This window comes from Pipistrellus kuhlii, unplaced genomic scaffold (assembly GCF_014108245.1).
Source record: "Pipistrellus kuhlii isolate mPipKuh1 unplaced genomic scaffold, mPipKuh1.p scaffold_m20_p_11, whole genome shotgun sequence".
Lineage (NCBI taxonomy): Eukaryota > Metazoa > Chordata > Mammalia > Chiroptera > Vespertilionidae > Pipistrellus > Pipistrellus kuhlii.
The window spans coordinates 30,639,642-30,660,760 of NW_023425416.1; the positions used below are offsets into that span (position 1 = coordinate 30,639,642).

The following is a 21,119-nucleotide window of genomic DNA, read 5'->3' on the forward strand; positions in this document are numbered from 1 at the left end:
AATGAACAAAAAGTGATTTAGGATATTATGAATGCTACTCATTTGCTTACTCGTCTTACTTTTTATCTGAGCGACTCAGAGAAAATTCCAACACGTTTTTCACTTGTGTAAGTTTGAATAAGTGAGAATTCTTTTCCTTTCCTGGTCAGTGAACACCTTAACTGGCTCCTGCAATACTAACTTTTATGTAACACTTACTATACAAGGCACTCCTGTAAGTGTTCCACATGAATGATTACCTTAAAACTCCGCAATAAGTTTACACACAAGGGACAATGCAGGTAATCAGTAAGGAGCCTGTCCCAGGTCCACAGCTAAGTGATTAAGCTGGGGTTGAACTTGGACTTTTTCACTCCAGCATCCCTTCCTCTATGCTTCTCAGTAGACAATACTCTCATGTGCTGTTACTAGCAATCAACACATACCATCCTCAGTGAGTGAGTGGCTATTCTTCATAAGACAAATAATAGTCAGGTAAAGGAATTTGAAAATTTGTTCTTCCTAACTTTTGTTACCTAATTTGTTCAGAGCAAAAATGCAAATATGTGTTATAAATAATAGTTACATATCTATTAGGATATGCATTCGTAAGAGAGAAACAGTGTTTGATGTGTATTCCTTGGTTTAGGTATTATCCTCAGAGGATAATACCTGATAAGAATTCCTTGGTATAGGTATTATCCTCAGAGGAGGAAGTTTGAAGCTCAAGTAGAAAAGTTAGTGGAACCCTAATTTACCTAAAGCCAGAGCCCATTTTCAGTCTGCTGTACTCATCTGCCTCCGTGAGTGCATGTGTGCGCACACACACAGTAATCTCTTACACACCACAGCAATGGGCTTTGTCAAGGCCACAACATTCTTAGTAACCTTCTACTTCTGACTTTCAAGATGCCCCAGAGCAGCTGTCTAGTATAGAGAGATTTCCCAATCTTAGCAATTAGTTTAAAGCACATGTGTCAAACACAAGGCCCGCGGGCCAAATCCGTCCCGCCAGGCCTTGCAATGTGGCCCGCACCGCGCTGTCATCACTGCACTCCGCTGCGTTTCCATCACAATGACAGTTTATGACTGTTCAGTAAACCATTCGGCCCGCGATTTAGGCTGGATTTTAGATTTTGGCCCCTTCTCTGATTGAGTTCGACACCCCTAGTAAAGTAAGGGGTTGGACCTGCCAGCATAGCTCAGTGGTTGAGCGTTGGCCTATGACCCAGGAGGTTGCGGTTCAATTCCCAATTAGGGCACATGACCAGGTTGCAGGCTCAATCCCCAGCCGATCAATGATTCTCTCTCATCTTTGATGTTTCTATTTCTCTCTCCTTCTCCCTTCCTCTCTGAAATCAATAAAAAATATTTATTTAAAAAAACAAACAAAAGAGACTGCACCCTTTCACGGTGATGAGGGAAGTTTGCAAAATGTTAGCCAGATAACTGGTCACATCACCCCATGTCTCCGCCTATCAGTCTGCCTGAAGAAACTAACGAAGTGCGGGAGGGGGGGGGGGGGGCGTTTTTGTTTTGCTGACCTTTTTCCATGCAGATGCTGCGAACAACTTCATTTTTGATGTTTTTTAAAGAATCAAAGTTCTGACCAATGCTAACCCTTTCTTCTTTCTCAGCAATTTGTAGCAGTTCTGTTTTGTTCACAGCCCCAATACCAACAGCATAAATTGTGACTTGCTCAGCCCTGATTATGTTAGCAGGTACCAGGACGTCATCCGAAGACCTCCCATCTGTCAGCACAATGAGGTGGCAGGGAACCTCGCTGGACCTTTGCTTCCTTCCCTTCCTTATTATTGGCAGAGTGAAATTCAGGGCTTCTCCAGTGCAAGTTCTGCCACCGAGTTGCTGGATATTTAAAACAGCTTGTCTTAAGTCCACTTCATTCGTGTAAGTATCAATATCAAATTCCATTCTCTTCTTATCTGAAAACTGCACAGTCCCAACTCGGACTTTGTCTGGGCCAATGCTAAACATGTCAATCACCCCCAACATAAATTTCTTGATTTGCACAAAGTCGTGATCCCCAATGCTGCCTGAACCATCGATGAGAAAATAGAAATCCGCCTCTTGTGTATCCACACAGCCTGGGGGGAGGAGAAAAGGAAAATAAAAAATGAAAGTGCGTTCTTCATTAATTATAAACTGGAGAGAAATTTACAAGCAGGTTTATAGAGGAAAGAGGCTTGAGGGTTCTGAAGAATGAGGTCACTTCAGAGCTGGCACATTTCATCGAGCCCATTCGTGCCCCTTTTCTCCTTTGAAATTTACAACACTTTTATGAGGAAATGGAAGCAGAGTGAGGCCCAGTGGTTTGTCTAAGGTTAGGAACAAACAGCCAGTAAATTAAAGAGTAAGGACCAGATTCCCCAAGTCACCGGCTCTAAGTCAAATCGTTTTTCTAGTATTGACACCTGCCTTTTAAGACATCTATGTCTTATCGTTTCTTGAGAAACAGGGTGGGACAGATAACCTCCTATTCTTACTTCCCCAGTAACCTTCTTTTCCCAGGACAACAGATTTAAAACTAGAACCAGATCATATGATGCTTCCATGTAAGTGATTTACCATTGCATTTAGAATTTAAAAATGAAGCTTTGACCTGATCTTGTCTCCTGCTTCTCTCTCTGACCCGATTTCCAACAATTCTTCATCTTACTCATTGTGCTCCAACCACGCTGGGGTTCTTTCTGTACTCTGAATGTACAGAAAGGGCATCTGAACTTTCCCTCCTCTCTTCCTGTATTATTTTCCCCCTAAAGATTCACATAGCTGGCCCAGTTGGTGTGGCTCAGTGGTTGGGTACTGACCCTTATGCCAGGAGGTCCCTAGTTTGTTTCTTGATCTGGGTGCGTGGCCCGGTTATGGGTTCAATCCCCGGTTGGGGAGCGTGTAGAAGGCAGCTGATCAGTGTTTCTTTCTCATCCATATCTCTTTATCCCTTCCTCTCTCTAAAAGTCAATAGAAATATATTTCTTAAAAAAAATTGGCATGGCCAGTTCCTTCTCATCTCATCATGGATGGGCCAACCTAAATGTCTGTTCTTCAAAGACCTACTTTTCCCTCCAGAGCACGTCAATAGTCGTCTATCCTGTATCCTTACCTGTTTTCCTTATGATACCCATTATGTTCTGAAATTCTCTTACTCAGTTGCTCATGAACACAGCCTGTTTTCTGCCACCGAACAGCAGCTCCATCAAATCAGAGACTTTGCCTAGTTCTCTGCTTCTGCCCAGTCAGCCTGGTCCATTACAAGATTTCATCAGAAATTTTAGGATAAAAGAACCCTCAGTGTTCCTTCCTTCTTTGAACAGATTCTATGGGAAAAGTGCTTTAACTTTCCTAATAGTCTGTGTACAACTCTATCTAGTCATTTACCGCAATCAGCTAGGAGAAAAAGCATTCTTTAAAAATCTAGGTTATTTATGCAATTATCTAGGTGAATATATGAAAAGCTCTTTAAAAAACAAGACAATATAGTCATTTCAGAAATATTTTCTTTCTTGACAGCTTCTTGGGAACTTATAGCTATTGACGGTCCTTCAAGCTATGGGGAGTTGATTCTTAAGAAGTCAGAAATACTTGAAATATATTTGACCCTGAGAATTAAACTGAAATCCACTCATTAAGCATTAGGGCAAAGATAAGTTGTTATATTCAAAAGATAGGGATGATCCCAGGCCAGCAAAACTTGACAGCAACCAGAATTAATTGATGGGTATACCTAAGAAAGAAGAATTGGGTGTTTTTCAGAAAGAAGATAGTGGTGCTCAGTGATAAGGAAAGAAATACGTGAGTCACGATGGGTATCCATGGCAATGCCCATCCAACCCTGCCTGGAACTGGACTGGCCTATATACTAGACACTAATCACATATTGCTATTAAAATGTAAACTTATTTTAAAGTTAAATAAATTTTAACAATTAGCTCTTCTGTCACACTAGCCACATTTCAGGTGCTTAACAGCCCCATGTGCCTAGGGGCCATCAAACTAGACAGTGTAATTGTGGAACATTTCCATCATCAAAAAACATTCGATTAGACAGTGTTGAAGAAGAATGAATCCCCTGCCCGAAATCGGTTTGGCTCAGTGGTAGAGCGTCGGTCTGTGGACTGAAAGGTCCCGGGTTCGATTCTGGTCAAAGGCATGTACCTTGGTTGCGGGCACATCCCTGGTAGGGGGTGTGCAAGAGGCAGCTGGTCGATGTTTCTCTCAATGACATTTCTAGCTCTCTATCTCTCTCCCTTCCTCTCTGTAAGAAATCAATAAAAATATATTTAAAAAAAAAAAAAGAATGAATCTCCTAACCCCATGTCTCACATATAGAGTTATATAGAGAGGGATAGTTAGACATGTAGATCTATATATTTGATTTTAAAATAGAGACATCCACCCAATCGGATGCCGCTAGACAGTTCAGTGATAAAACTAACTCCCTTGCTGCGATCCCACAGCCTCTGATAGTTTTGATGACAATTCGGCTTCTCATTTGATGTGACTACAGGGAGAGAATGTATTCTCAAAGGACATGAATGTCCAGGTGCCTCGGCACTGATAGTTTTCATTCAAAGATATTGATCACTCTTTTTCTATACATTGGTCTCTTGGTTTTGCTAATGTGAGTCTCCCCTTGATTTAATGAAGTTCTAGTTAACAAATTAAATAGTACGATGTGCCAGATGTGGTAGATACAGCAGTGACTAAGTCCATATAGATTGCTTCTCTGGGTTTCACTATTCGAATGTGACAAAGCTTGCCACCACCCTGTGGTCCATGGCAAATTTACCAAAGTTGTGGTTCTCAAACATTGCTAGCACGAGTTTTTTGGGGGAGCTTATTAAAATGCAATTTCACATAAACCTTTGTTTGGCTTCTGAAGAACCCAATCTAAGTCAGGTGCTGACCTTTGAGAGCCACTGAACTAACAAGAAGTCACCGATTGAGGTTTTATGAAAGACAGCCATCCTTTTTGATGGCCCTTGTACTAGGCTTGGTCCCATATCTTCCCACTGAGAAATTCTATGACAATAATAGTTTTTTGTCACATCACTGCAAACTCCCTAAGACCACAGATCCCTCCCTCCTATGCTCAACTGATTGGTTCTAGACCAAGGTGGCTGCCTTTCTGCGAGAGTCCCTTATGATCACTCAGGTGGTAATAGCAGGCTGGTTTCGTTCTGCTGTTTTGCAAGGTGTACATGCCAGAAAATCCAGGGCTGGCTCAGGGTGCATTCCTTAAACCTTTAATTGACTGGTCTGAGTTTAAATTAGCCTGTAATATCACTGGACAGTTATAAATATTTTCCTCTTGAGTGCTGCCAAATTTCAGGTCCAAGTGTTTGGAAATATTTTATCTGCAGAGTAAATGTGTGAAGACAGCAGATATCCCAGAATTAGATAAAGTCATATCAACTATCTCTTGGCATGCACCTTTGAAAAGAGCTCAGCAAAACTAGAACAGATTCACAAAGCATCTTAACTTGAATATCCTTTACTTAGAAAGATGGAAGGGGAAAGAACAATAAAAAAGATTTAAAAGCAAGAAAATAATCATAATTGTACATAAGCATGATCCTTGCAAGACTTTTATAAGAGTAAAACATTTGCAGTGACCTATATATCCAACAACTTAGGATACGTTAAACAATTTATGTTGTATCCACATGCTGAAATATTATTCCCAACTTTAAAGGAATGTTGCAGGAGAATATTTAAGGAAAAAAACTAAAGTGCATGATACAGGTTGATGGGAACGTGGGTAAGGCAGATAAGAGTGGTTACCCCCAATACTCATTCTCTCCTTCTTCTAAACTAGCTGAACCCCCAATTTTCATCTAGGTAAAAATTTCACCGTGGCTGCCTCAAATAAAGACTACATTTTCAGAGTCCCATTTTTAACACTGAATGTGACATGTGACTAAGTTCTGGCCAATGACATGTAAACAGACATGATATATGTAATTTCTGAGAATATTCTTGAAGAAAAGGAAGTGGAAGCCTGCCTTTTCCCTTACCTTTCTTCCTTCCTTCCTTCCTTCTTTCCTTTCTTCCTTCCTTCCTTCCTTCCTTCCTTCCTTCCTTCCTTCCTTCCTTCCTTCCTTCCTTCCTTTCTTTCTTTTTTCTTTTTTTCCTTGCTGGCTGTGAATGTGATGCTTGGAGCAGTTAACCTAGATTATGATCTTGGGAGTAAAGGCCACAAATAGCACACAAAAAGAGACAGGATCCCTGACACTGTGGTGTGCCACATCAGTTCAGAATGCTTACATTGGGACTTACTTACAAAACACAAAACTAGTTTTAGTTTGTTTAAAGAACTGTCGTTTTTCTTTTCATTAGTCACACCTAAATGTAATTGTAACTGACATACCTAGTAACCTAAAAGGCAAGAGAGAAAAATGTTAAAAATGGCTTTATCTGAAAGATTAGATTGCAGACTTATTTATTTTTTCTTCTTTACATTCCTCAATACTATTAAACTATGACATAATTAATTAATACAGTTTAGTTTTTTTTTACATTTTTGAGGTAAGATTTGTGTACATGCTAAAAAATTCAATGATTTTAGTGAGGCTATAAAATTTTACAGCCAGCACTGAAATCTAGTTTCACAACATTTCCATAACTTCTGAAGTTCCCTTATCAATTGCAGTCAGCCTTCCTTCCTGCCCCAGCCCTAGGCAATTACCCATTATGAGAGAGGGATAGATAGACATGTAGATCTATATATTATCACTTTCATAATAAGAAAAGTATTTTCTTAAACATACCAGTTTTTTCAAGATTCACTTGTTCAGATTGAGTGGAAATTTGGGACCATATTTCATTCTGGACCTTTTTCAGGAAGTTCGTACTGTAAGTTTCCAAATCTGCATAGGACTTGAGCCTGGAAGATCTCTGTCTCGGAGGGTAAGATACTATTTCTTCTAACTGGGTATTGTTAGCCCCTTCGATGCCCAGGGCAAACATAGTTACGTCCTCCTGACGAAGCTTCATTGAGGCCTCACGCACCTCATCGTCCGAGCCTCTGTTCGTGACCAGGACAGCAATCTGAGGCACGCCCTGGGCCCTTCTGCTGCCGCTGGACCCTACGAAGCCTTCTCTCCTCAGCTTCTCAATGGCAGCCCCAGCATTGGATTTTCCAGTCCGGAGAGAAAGCTTCTCAATTTGCTCCTCAAATGCAGATTGATCTGTGCTTGACTTCAGAAGAGAAATCGCCTCAGCCTGACTGCTGTAACTCATAAGTCCAAGCCGCATGCAGTTGTCCTTCACATCCAGGGACATGGTAATGTTCTTCAGGAAGTTCTGCAGGCTCCTAAGATTTTGACTGGTCCCAACGGACTCATCCACCAGGAACATGAGGTCAGCCAGTGAATCTTTCTGACAGGTCACGGGGAAGGGCGCTGTAGAGAGAGAGAGTGCATGAGAGTTAGTCCGGACCACCAGCCCAGAGTGAGAAAGGCAACTTACAGATTGCCAAAAGGCACTAGTGAAAATAGAGGTAGTCACGATACATGAAGTTAACATTGCCTCCTTTTAATAAACAAAAGATAAAAATTCTGAACAAACTTATAAGGTCATTGGCTTCAGAGACTTTGCAATGCTAGTCCCTCTATCTGAAGAATGCTTCCTAACAATTTTCCTATCACCCCACCACCACCACCACCATGATCTTCATCACCACCACCATGATCTTCATCACCACCATCACCACTAATATGACTACCACCATTACCATGACCAACTACCATCAACAATAACAACCAACCAACCTCCACCACCCCCAACACCATCTCCAAAACTATCACTACCACCTCTGCCTTCACCAACACCACCAGTATGATCACCACCACCATTCTCAAGTGCTCCAATACAGAGATGAGTTAGAAATACTTCTGACCTCGAGGGGCTCACGTGAGGAGGACAGATAGCTAGATTATACTATTTCAGACAATAATAAGTGCTAACAAGGAAATAAAACAGATGACTCAAATGAGTTATTATGCTAGAGATGTAGTGTGAGGACTAACTTTTCTGAGACATAAAGAAATCTGGGAAGGCCCTCTCTGAGAGGGTCATATTGGGTGCAGCTATGAATGAAGAAAAGAATTCAGCCACATCTTGTTCTGAGAAGAAGAATTCTGGCAAAGGAACAGTAGAAGGTGGGAATAAGCAAGAAGCTCAGAGTGGCTGGAACCAGTGAGTGAGAGCAACAATGATGAATGAGGTCAGAGGGAGGTGGGTACCAAGTTATAAGGGCATCACATGATCTTATTTAAATCTTTTAAATATCACCCCAATTGCTGAGGAGAAAAAATGAATTCAGGGATCTCAATTTAGAAACAGCTGCCATAGTCCAGAAAAGAGATGATGGTTCTTAGATAAGGATAAAAGTTGATAAGATAAATTAAGGGTAGTGTTAGAGGTAGAACAGAGAGGACTTAGTGATAAACTGAATGCGAGTGTTGAAAGACAAAGAAGTGATGAAAACTGTTAGTTGTTTTGGCCTGAACAGCTGAGTGGATTTTGGTGGTGTCTTTTTGCAAGAGAGGGAAGAACAGGTTGCAGGGAGAATTCAAGAATTCCATTTCAGACATGCTAAGTTTAGGATACTATTGCAGATGCCAGATAAACAGTTGGTTATATGATTCTGGAATCGAGGGGAGAGTACACCATATGCACATAACACTCCTGCTCTAAGCACAGGTGGAGGAACCACAACTGAGGAAAGTGTAGCCAAGAGATAAGCTCAAACTTGCCAAGAACTATCCATTAGGAGTGTGAGCTCTAGAAGCCAGATGGCGCGTCTTATTTATCTCAGTCCCTGGTGCCTGTGCCAGGTACCTCGTGCCTGGTGGGAGCCCAGAAATATTTATGGAATTAAAAGAAATTTTCAGAAATCTGCCAATGTACTCTGAACTCTACATGGTGGACTAAAATAAACTCAAACATGACTGCCCGGGTTAGTGTTTATTTGTAAACTATTAATAATAGTAACCTGTGTGCCAAATAACATACAAGCCATCTCACCCATGCCATAAGGTAGTCTCTATTATCCCCACTTTATAGGTAAAGCTTAGAGGTTAGGTATCTTACTCAAGGCCCCACTGTACAACTGAGGGTATCCCCTTCTCTGCCTGGCCTCATGCTAAGGATAATGTTCCTCTTTAGTGTCACTATCACTTAATTGACAAGCATTTAGTGGATACTTACTGTTCCTCACACTGTGCCAGGACTGTGAGGGAAAGAGAGCAAATGAGGATCTTATTTCCTTGCCTGTAAGACTTCCATGACTTCACTCACTAAGAAATAGAACAACAACCCTGGCTGGATGGCTTAGTCCTATACACCAAAGGGTTGTGGTTTCAACTCCATGTCAGGGCACATACCTAGGTTTCGGGTTGAATTCCTAGTCAAGGCGCATATGGGTGACAACCGATCGATGTTTCTCTCTCTCTCTCTCTCTCTCTCTCTCTCTCTCTCTCTCTCTCTCTCTCTCTCTCTCTCTCTCCCTTCCTCTCACTCTAAAAATTCGTTTTTTACAAAAGGTAAGAAATAGAACAGAAACTCATTGTCAGGCACAATGGGCTCAAAGTATACAGAGATAAATAAAGTTGCCAATTCTGCCCTCAAGGTACTACAGTTCGTTCATTGGTGGGGGACCAACACAGAAACAGGTAATTATACAGCATGGGAAGGGCTGCTGTCAAGTGTGCACAAGGAACTGTGACCCAAAAAGAGATCTGAATGGAAAGCCTTCCAACAAAATACGACTGTGTGGTTGAGACTGAAATGATGAGAGAGGAGATGCAAACTGTACCAAAGCTAGGGAGTGCAAGAGGACTCCGGCCAGAGAAAATGACACAAACAAAAGGCAGAAGTGATGAAGAGTAGACTATGATGTGTAGAGATTTCCAGTACTTCAGTCTGGCCAATTATGAAAACCAGAATAGGATGTGGAAGAGATGAAGGTGGAGAGATTCAGATATGATCACATGGGGACCAGGCACCACTCAGCCAAACGCTTTCCAACCTTTGCTATCAAGGTCAGCTGCTCCCTCCCTGTACTGAGCCGCATCCTTGATGATCTGTGTCATGTTCTGGGAAAACGTGCTGAGGTCTCTGACGGTCCGGAGGTTGACATGAAACTGAGCCGTGGCCATGGCCTTCAGGTTCTCCTCAGATGCTTTCTGCAGCCCCACCGAGATGATCCTCACCCCGTCTTCCTGGAGAGCCCTGGCAGCCTCTTCCACGTCATCCTCGGACTCGGCCGAAGCCAGCACCACCAGAACCGGGGGAAACAGCTTCCTGTCCCTGCCATTCGCAGGTCCAGAGAAATAGGTCCTGTGAGCCTCCCGCAGAGCGTTCCCCACCCGCAGGGCACCGCCCATGAACACAAAGTTCTTCTTGAGGTGGTTCAGCATGGGGTTCCTACTCTTGAAGGTGTTCAGTTGGAATTCACTGTGGAGCTGGTCGCTGTACTGGGCCAGGGCCACGCGGTATTTGCTAGGCTCGATGGGGAGACTGCTGATCATTTTGTTGATGAATGTTTTCACCAGAGGGAAGGACTTAATTCCCAGGTGATCAGAGCTGTCCACCAGAAACACCACGTCTGCATACTGAGGTCCTGGGCCTATCAAAATAAAATGACAAACCAAACAAGGTGATTCTTCAGCCTTTGCTGTTTTGGACCATAGTCCTCATTTGAGGCTATGTCCTAGTTAATTCTAAGGATAACGTTGAACCCCGAGGAAAGTGTCTTCTGGATGTCAAACAAGAGAAGGTGGAGTGTGGGGAGTTGAAAGAGTTTAAGCAAACAATTTATATGCATACTAGAGGCCCTTTGCACAAAGATTCGTGCAATAGGCCTTTCTTCTCCTGGCTTCTGGCATTGGTTTTCCTCCAGCATCTGGGACCCATGCCTTTGCTCCAACTACAGTGAAGAAGCCAAGCCTCAAGTCTAGGCTTCTCCACTATAGCCACAGTGAGGCTTGGCTTCTCCACAGGGGTTGCAGTAGAGAAGCCAAGCCTCTTCAGTCTTCAGTTGTCTTCAGTCTTTCTTCAGTCTTCGCTAGGGCCAGAGTCTTTAGTCTTTACTCCTGTCTGCATATGCAAATCAACTCTCCATCTTTGTTGGGTTAATTTGCATACTCACTCCTGATGTCTGGTGGGTGTTGTAGAGATACGATCAATTTGCATCTTTCTCTTTTATTAGTGTAGATATGCCTTATCCATGGACATAGACAGTGAAGGCCTTTGGGGGTTGGGTGTGGGGAGAGACAGGGTGGAGGGGGTCAATGGGGAAGGAAGGGGGACATCTGTAATATTTTTAACAATAAAGCTAACTTAAAAATAAAAACAAATAAAAAAGATTTCAGTAAAATTAGCCAATACATTTTTCTTTCTCAAGTCTATGCCAGAACAATCAACATTTTCCCCCCTCAACATCTTTTTGGATGTTGAACCCCAAAGCCTGATATTGTACTAAAGAATAAACATACCAGAAAGTCTCTGAGTGGTCTGTGGAGTAATAGCAACTTTCAAAAATAGTATCAAGTAAGCAGTTATCTTTAGTTGGAGGCTTACAAGCAGATCTGAGACAAGAATTTGGGGGAGGATCTGATTGAGGGGAAACAGGATAAGGGAAGCCGAAGAGGAGCACAGCAGGATGTCTACCCTTGGCCTGATTGGAGGGGGCTCTGGAGTGTCAATTATACTAGAGTATCCATTATACATTGAGACAAAAAGGACTCTTATTTGTATTCCCCTATCAGTCACATTGGCTGTAGACCATCGCCAGGAAGTGAAGGGAAGGAGTGGCAGGTTCCAGGCATAACTTCCTGAGAAAGATGGCTCTGGGACAGCTAAGAGCACTTCTCCTGAGAAAGTGGAGTACATCTGTGAGCAATATTCATGCAGCTGGTGTGGGTGTGGGATACAGGACTGGTGTACTAGTCTTATAAAGAGACTGGGCCAGGGGATGCACCGTCAATGTCTACTTTAGAAGTCATGATCTTGTGATGTTCTGGTAAATGTCTCACAATCGTCTTTCAAAGTAACTCAGAAATTCATCAGGAAATCCTAAGTAGCATGAGAGTAGAAAAACCTAGCTTTTATATTCTCTATCACTCCCTATATACATGTAAATATATATGCATATGAAATCCATATCCCTTCCCTATTTTATATTTGTAAAGAGAAGGAAGGCAATAATATTATTTCTATGTGGGGTTTCTTTTTTACCTTTTCTTTTTAATTTATTAAGGCCAAGATGCACACTGACCTATAAAACAAATGAATTAACTCTATTCATAGAGACAGGGAACATTGGGACTTAAATAAATCGATGAATAATTAAAGTTTCTCTAGCCAGGTGTAACATAATTCATGATTTATCCGAGGCTTTCTGTCATCTTTGAGAGATTAAGTTAGCTTTCAACTATGACTAAATGCTGTCTACTTTCATTTTTTAGCCAATAAATTCCTTTTTTCTATTTACTAAGGTAAGAGTTTGTTGAGGCATAAAAAATGTTTGCTTTCCTAAATAATAAGTATAAAATATACAGGTACCTGGGCTCTGATATGTCAGTGTTTCAGTCCAAAAGGTCAGGACAAATATAATTAGCAGGTTCTTCATTTTGTTAGTGAAGGTCTCTTGCTTTTATTCTGTAAAAAAAAAAAAAAAAAGTTATTTACAATATGAAAAATCTCATTGTATAACAAGAAATAACTACTGGGAAAGTTGGATTAGAACATAATACACTGTACACAAAATGAGTATTTGTCAAGCAATGCCAAAAATAAAAATAAAAACAACTCATAGATACAGACAACAGTGGAATTTTTGGTCTTAAGAAAATTTTGTTTAAAATTTTGAGAAACTACCAAATTGTTTTCAAAAATGGCTGCAACATTTTATATTCCCACCAGCAATGTATAAAGGTTCTGACTTGTCCAGATCCTCACGGACACTTGTTATTGTCTTTTTTTTTATTGTAGACATTCTAGTGGGTATAAATGGGTATCTTATTGTGGTTTTGATTTCCATTTCCCTAATGAAGAATGATGTGAGCATATTTTCATGTACTTATTGGTCATTTGTATATCTTCTTTAGAGAAATATCTACTCAAATACTTTGTCCATTTTTCACTGGGTTATTTGTCTTTTTATTGTTTTGTTGGAAGAGATCTTTAAATATACTCTGGATATTAAATTGTCTTGGCAGTCATAAGATGTGCCATTGAACTGGGTTTGCTAGCATTTTGTTGGGAATTTTGCATATATATTCTTCAAACATATTGGCCTGTAGTTTTCTTTTCATGTAGTGACCTTATCTGGCTTTGGTATCAGGGTAATGCCAGCCTCGTAGATGAGTTTGGGAGTGTTCCCTCCTCTTTAATTCTTTTGAAGAGTTTGAGGATTTTGGTGTTAATCCTTCTCTAAATGTTTGTAGGATTCACCAGTGAAGCCATCTGGTCCTGGGCTTCCAGTTTTTTATGCTGATTCAATATCCTTCCTCCTTGTTGGTCTTTTCAGACTTTCTGTTTGTTCCTTGGTAGGTTATTTGTTTTAGGAAATGATCCATTTCTTCTAGGTTATCCAAGTTGTTGGTATAACTGTTTATAGTAATCTCATAATTTCTTTGTGTTTCTCTGGTACTAGCTGTGATGTCTCCTGTATCATTTGTAATTACATTTATTTGAGTCCTACCTTTCTTATTGAATCTGGCTAAAGGTTTGTCAATTTTGTTCATGTTTTTAAAGAACCAACTCTTATTGTTGATGCTCATTTATATTGTTTCCTATTGTTTCACTTATTTCTGCTCTAGTCTTCATTATTTCCTTCCTCCTAATTTTGGGCTAAGTTTGTTCTTCTTTTCCTAGTTCCTTGACATATAAAGTTAGGCTATTTATTTGATATCTCATTTCTTAATGTATGCATTTATAACACTAAACTTTCCTCTTAGAACTGTTTTTGCTGTATCTTAGAAGTTTAGTTATGTTGTGTTCCCATTTTTTTTTTTTTCTGAAACCACTAGCTGAGCTCTGTAATTACCTCTGGTCTGACTAGATCACAGACTGTGTTCCCTGGCAGGGCAATTCTAATGGCTGGACTCCACAATTGGGCAGGATTATGGATTGGGCTCTGCAATCACTCTTGGTCCAGTGGAATCTCACTCAGGCTATGTTCTCCAACTGAATGGTTCCACTGGCTAACCTCCATGTTTAAGCATCCCATGTTCTGGATAGGGCTGTGCTCTGCCATCAGGCAAGGCCACAGACTGTGCCTCAAAGTTGTGAGGTTGCAGACTTCACAATCAGGAAGTCCGCTAGCTGTGCGCCACTGTGGGTGATGTTGCTGCCCAGGCTCTCTTATTGGGCAAGACCTTCGCTGTAGCCTGCAATTGTGGGGGCATTAGGACTGGAGACTGTGCTCTGAGGTTGGGCAGGATCACTGTTCAGGCACCCTGGTAGGTTGGAGCTGCAAGCTCTACCCTGTGATAGGGTGGGTCACTGGCTGGGCTCCCTACCGAGGTAAGTCTGCAGGCTGTGTTTGGCAATCAAGTAGGGCTGGAGGCTGAGCTCTGCTGAGGGGCGGTACCACAGGCTGTGCTCCAAGGCTGCACTGAGTTCTTCTTCAGGTTCCCTGGTTATATGAGGCCAGCAGCAAGGCTCAACAATTGGGCAGGGCTACTGGCTTAGTTTCCTGCCTGAGCAGAGCTATAAAATGCGTTCCACAGCTGTCTAGGCATCTGTTCACTCAGGACCAGAGGCTATGCCAATAGTTGGGTGGGCTGCAAATTGCTTCCTTGCTGGGGAGACCATAGAAGGGTCTCCACAGCGGGTATGGCCCATTGGTTGGGGGCTCAAATCAGGCAGAATGGCCAACTAAGCTCCCTGGCCATACAGGCCTAAGAGTTGGCTCTGTGGATGGGCAGAGCCACTGGTTAGAATCTCTATCCAGATGCTGCTGCAAACAGAAATGTGGTTCATCAAGATCTGAGCACCAGTTGCGATAAGGCCCATCCCCCTCTCCATCTCTTTCTTGTCCCAGTGGTCAAGTCCTGCAGATTCCCCAGTAATCCCGATGATGTGAGTCTTCAGTGGGCCTCCTGGGAAGTGTCCTGCGATGCTTGGAGGGCTGCCCAGGGGCTCTCTTTCCCACTGGATGAACCAAAGACCCAGGGGGACCCTCTCTGTGTGGGTGCTGTGATGGCCTACGGGAGGGGTAATGTAATCAAAGTGAACTACTCCTCTTAGCCTGTGGTCCTTCTTGGTTTCTATCCTACCCCAGGATCTGGGATTTTCACAGTGGTATCTTGTCCATGGATAGTTGCTACCATAGTTGATTTTCCTGAGAGGGGAACTGAAGTCGGGAACAAGCTATGTTGCCATCTTAATGACGTTACCTCCAGGGGTTTCTGGACTTGGTCAAGAGGGGCTGAAACTGGTTCACAGACCACTTTAGGGTCTACATGACTCCTCCCGGGTCCCTTGGTATATAGTGCTGGTGACGGAACTAAAACCAAAAGGGGATGCAACTGAGCCCTTGGGGACACAGAGCTGTTCCTAGGTCTGTCACTGAGACCACAGTCAGTGCATATACTACCCGAGTGCAAACCTGCCTTTTCAGCCTGGCCCTCTTCAGTCTCAAACTGCACCCGGGTTTCACAGTCTCCTGCCTGGTTCCCAAAGATCCCACAAAGTCACTTTGTTCAGAGTGGGATGCTAAATTGTTGTTGGGGAGCTAGGGAGATGAGTGAGAGATGTTTTATTGGGCCATTTGTCTGATGTCTCTCATTTGACCTTCTTATTTTCTTTTTCCAAATACTTCTGCTTCCTTTAGTATAAGTTTCTCTGATTTGTCCAGCTTCATATTGCTTGTGCCTTAAAGATAAATTTAATTTTTTAGAGTGTATATGGCCATTGTCCATCCCCTTGGCTGGTAACATATTCCTGAGAATAGAATAAAAGCTTGTGTTCCTCCAGAGAAGATGTGAATAGAAGAGGGCAGCCACCTGCAGCTAGAAATTTCCAATGTTGTAATCTGGGCTCATCACTCCCAATCTCCCTCCCAACCCCAGCTCTTATCCAAGTACTTCCACACCATACCCTGTGGTTTATTCTTGGGCAATCTCCTTTGATTAATTACCTACATCTCTAGGTTCTTCAATGGTTCAACTTCCCTATCTATCTTGTGGCATCTTGAAGTTTGGAATAGGAATGCAATAGCCAATACTAAATTGCCAACTTTTCCAAAATTAAAAGTGAAGGAAAGATTGGGGTTGTGGAGGTCCCAAGACATCAGAGTGGGGTTCCAGCACTTATGAGAGGGTTGAGACACATCACTGAGGTTCCTCCTAACCTGAAAGGCTCTCAGCCCTTGAGGCTATGATGGAAGGTCCTGAGGTAGAGAGTGGCATGAGCAAGTGATTCGCTGGGGAAGCTAACTGGCCATTTTGGAGGTTATATACCCCAAACCAGACTTAGGGCACTCCCCAGCTCAAGTAGCTGCCAAGTGAACTAACTTGCCCATTCTCACATTTTCAAATGCTCAAATTCTGAGAGGCTGGTTGGAATTAAAAGCTAGTATCATCTCTGAGGGAAGGGCACCCTGAACCCACTTCAGGGAGAATCAATAGCCAAACATATGGAGAGAAGGCTCTACACACTGAATACTGGCCAGCAACCAGATGGCCTCACTGTTTCCTGTGGGGATGTGCAGCACATGTAGGCCAGCCACAGAGAAATGGGGAAGGAAACTCGACAGCCATTGCCAAGAAACAAATCTACACAGTAATAATGGAATAATAACGAATCACCTCCTTCCTTTGATTACATTCCTTTGGTCATGAACATCTGTGATGACAAATCTTGCTCATTCCAAATTGTAAACTGTATTTTTAATGGGACAGTCTGTTTTATAATATAGGGCATGAGTTCTAAAAGTGACTTGGTGAAATAGGAAAACAAAAAAAGCTTCATTTAGTGAAACACAAAGGCACATTGCAAAGTTTGCAACCTTTTGACAAGTTCAAATGCTAAAAGAAAACAGTGATTATTTCATAAATTATAATAGCACACACTAAAGCCATTGGTGTAAGTCTTGAGTCTGCTGAATTGGAAATAAATATGTAAACAGTTTATTGGAGGTTTATACTGCTAAACCCTAAATCAAACATGGTACAAATAGCACTCTAAAACCATAAAATTTAATTTCTCTCTCCCCCCACCCCTTTTGTAGCCATAGGAACAAGAGATCCTGAAAGATGTTAAGAACTAAAGGTCAAGTCATCTCTCCATCTGTACTCCACAAAAGCCTAGTTTCTGGGTCATCTTGCACAATGAAGGAGAACTCCAAGATCAAGAGAGACATATTTGTGATGGCATCAACTTCCTCATCAGTCTGACCAATTCCTAAACTTTTTAAAGTATCTCAGCCAATAATTCCCATTTGTGCTTGGCTAGTTTGATGATTCCCATGCAAAAGAATCCTGTCCAATATACACTTGGTAACCTTTGACAGTGCTTGGACACCAGGCCTGCTGGGATATCCAAGATTGAGGCCTCTATGATGGTTCCTTTCTGTTACAACTTTCCAGACTCACTGGAGAGCTCTCCAATTCCCTATTGCTCTGGAGCCGACCAAACATGGTATCTACACTATTTTTCTTCTGCCGCAAGCATAAACAGTCCTGTCTTATGCACAAATTCAAATCCCAACTATACTTAAGAGCTGCTCAACCTATTCCCTGACTACTATAGGGGCATCCCCCTTCCATATTTCCACCTGCTCCCAATACTCAGTTTATACCATTATTTATTAAAAACTGAAGTATATATTTTTTCAGCTATATTATGTATTTCTGTATACATGTTTTGTCATCCATCTTTAGTGTAATTTTTAAGAGAATGAACCATGTTTTCTTCTATTTGTGATTCTCCTAATACAATGCCAAGCAAGTAAATGCTTGCTAAATTTAACTGAAAGTATACATTAATGATGGGTAAATGCAGAGTTGAGTATATCAGGTATGATCCAAGTTTTTTATTTTTATTTTTATTTTTTAAAAAAATATATTTTATTGATTTTTTTTTACAGAGTGGAAAGGAGAGAGATAGAGAGCTAGAAACGTCGATGAGAGAGAAACATCGACCAGCTGCCTCTTGCACACCCCCTACTGGGGATGTGCCCACAACCAATGTACATGCCTCTGACCAGAATCGAACCTGGGACCTTTCAGGCCGCAGACCGACATTCTACCACTGAGCCAAACTGGTTTCGGCTGATCCAAGTTTTTTAAAAATATCAAATGTAAATCTAGGCTTTGGTGTTGTGTATATTTTTAGTTCATGCTTAAATTAAAAATTCTATTTTCCTGAGTGTGATGATTGACATTTTCTTGTTTATCTCGTAATACCGTTCTAGTCTGACTGTTGTCTAGTCCAGCATATAAAGAGCTTAAAGTCAACTCTGTCCTCCTAACAGCTGGTAGAAAGTGAAAGAAACTGAAAATCATCACCTCTGCTTATATCCATCAGGAGTGAGGTCATAGGGTAAACCACTGCTCCAAAATTGGAGAGATCAGTAAGCAGATATGGAAAATCACAATTCATTTTATTTATTTATTTATTTTAAATATTTTGTTAATTTTTTACAGAGAGGAAGGGAGAGGGATAGAGAGATAGAAACGTTGATGAGAGAGAAACATCGATCAGCTGCCTCTTGCACACTCCTTACTGGGGATGTGCCTGCAACCAAGGTACATGCCCTTGACAGGAATCGAACCTGGGACCCTTGAGTCCGCTGGCCGACACTCTACCCACTGAGCAAAACCGGTTATGGCTGGAAAATCACAATTTATTTTTTTAATATAGTTTATTGATTTTCCACAGAGAGGAAGGAAGAGGGATAGAGAGCTAGAAATGTCGATGAGAGAGAAACTTCGACCAGCTGCCTCTTGCACACTACTTACTGGGGATGTGCCTGCAACCAAGATACATGCCCTTGACCGGAATCAAACCTGGGACCTTTCACTCTATCCACTGAGCCAAACTGGTTTCGGCTGGAAAATCACAATTTAAAGGAGCAGAAACCTCTGTGGAAACCAGCGCCTGGGTAGGAAAACGTAAACTACAATTGGAAATTGCTGGAGGCTCAGTGTAGACAAACCTGAGAATTAAAAACTCCAGGCCATGCAGACTGAAGGGTCTCAGGTTTGATTCTGGTCAAGGGCAGTACCTTGGTTGTGGGCACATCCCCAGTAGGGTGTGTTCAGGAGGCAGCTGATTGATGTTTCTCTCTCATCCGTGTTTTTAACTCTCTATCCTTCTCCTTTCCTCTCTGTAAAAAAAAATCAATTATATATATATATATATATATATATATATATATATATATATAATTTATATATATATATATATATATATATTTATTTTATTTTATTTTATTTTTTTTCCCCCCTAAACAAAAAACTCCAGGCCATTGCCCAGTGTTAGGATGATACCTATACTCTTGTTAAGTTTTACCTACCGAAGAGAAAAGAAGCACTTTGAAATACTCCATAAACTTCTCTTCTTCTTAACAAGACCTGCCCTCAGGAGAAACTATCTTACCAGTAAAATCCTACTTGGATCTCACTAGAATCTAACCAACCTAAGAAAAGGGAAATACCCAACTCCAGGCCCCTGTAGTCATCCTGTCCCATCTAAGGAGGAAAAAAAAATGGGAAGCACCTATGAAGTTCACAGCCCAGAACACAGGTTCTCACAACAAACAACAAAACTGAGATTTAATCACAGGACTATGGAATGCTTCCCCTCCTTCCTCAGCTCACAACCACATCACTAAATACAGGGGTAGGCAAAAGTAGGTTTACAATTGTGAGTACGTGAAACACAGAGTTTATTCTTGTAGTCTCCTTCCTTCCTTCCTTCCTTCCTTCCTTCCTTCCTTCCTTCCTTCCTTCCTTCCTTCCTTCCTTCCTTCCGACCTTCCTTCCTTTCTTCCTTCTTTCTTTCCTTCCTCCCTCCCTCCCTTCCTTCTTTCCTCCCTTTTTTCCTTTCTTAGTTCCCTCCTCCCTTCCTCCTTCCTTCTCTCTCTCTCTCTCTCTCTCTCTCTCTCTCTCTCTCTCTCTCTCTCTCTCTCTCTTTCTTTTTTTCTTTCTTGTATTATTATATTGCTTGGTGTTCTGTAAGCTTTTTTGCCCACCCCAGTACTTTTTTGGTGCAGTTTCCTTTCCCCACTATGTCATACCTAGCTTTCAATAAACAATTATAAGGCATGCTAAAAGGCATAAAACACAATTGAAGAGACAGATCACATATCAGAGCCAGACTCAGACATGGCAGGGATGTTAGAATTATCAGACCAGGAATTTAAAATAACTATGATTGTGTGCTAATAGCTCTAATGGAAAAAGTAGGCAATATGTAAGAACACATGAGCAATGTAAACAATAAACACAAGAGTTAAAAAACACTGTAATAGAAATGAAGAATGGTTTTAATAGGCTCATTAGTAGACTGGGTTGGCTGAGGAAATAATCTTTGTGTCTGAGGATATGTCAATAGGAACTTCCAAAACTGAAAAGCAAAGGGGAAAAAAATGGAACAGAATATGCAAGAACTTTGGGATAACTATGAAAAGTGCAATATGTGCATAATGGGAATATGAGAGGGAAAAGAGGAAAAGAAGGGGAAGAAATATTTGAAACAATAATGACTGAGAATTTCCCCAAAATTAATGTCAGTCACAAAAACCACAGACCTAGAAAGCTTACAGAACACCAAGCAAAATAAATACTAAATAAATAAATAAGGCCACAAAACAAAAAATGCCCTACCTATAGAGCAGCAAAGATAAGAATTATATCTGACTTTCCTGTAACTATGTAAGCAAGAAGAGAATGGAGTAGAATATTTAAAGTATTGAGAGGGGGGAAAAAACAACATCAGTCTGGAATTCTGCAACCAGTAAAATTATCCGTCAAGAGTAAAGTAAAAATAGACTTTCTCAAACAAACAAAAATTAAGAGAATTTTTCACCAGTAGACCTATCTTGCGAAGAAAAAAAAAAAATGTTTAAAAAAAAAGCTCTTCAGAGACAAGGGACAAGGAAA

General features: G+C 41.3%; 1 protein-coding gene across 4 annotated transcripts in view; it reads right to left on the reverse strand.

Moving 5' to 3' along the window:
* COL6A5 (collagen type VI alpha 5 chain) overlaps nucleotides 1–21,119 on the reverse strand; it is a 100,605-nt gene that overhangs the window by 67,773 nt on the left and 11,713 nt on the right. For 3 of the 4 annotated variants that reach the window (XM_036431510.2, XM_045579301.1, XM_036431514.2), the window contains exons 2-5: nucleotides 12,568–12,663; nucleotides 10,031–10,630; nucleotides 6,768–7,400; nucleotides 1,524–2,084 (exon numbers count right to left, since the gene is read on the reverse strand). In XM_036431510.2, the coding sequence (XP_036287403.1) occupies nucleotides 1,524–2,084; nucleotides 6,768–7,400; nucleotides 10,031–10,630; nucleotides 12,568–12,634 (1,861 nt within the window). In that variant the 5' untranslated portion in view covers nucleotides 12,635–12,663. The remainder of the gene's footprint in view (nucleotides 1–1,523; nucleotides 2,085–6,767; nucleotides 7,401–10,030; nucleotides 10,631–12,567; nucleotides 12,664–21,119) is intronic. The other variant, XM_036431513.2, reaches the window with a different exon arrangement.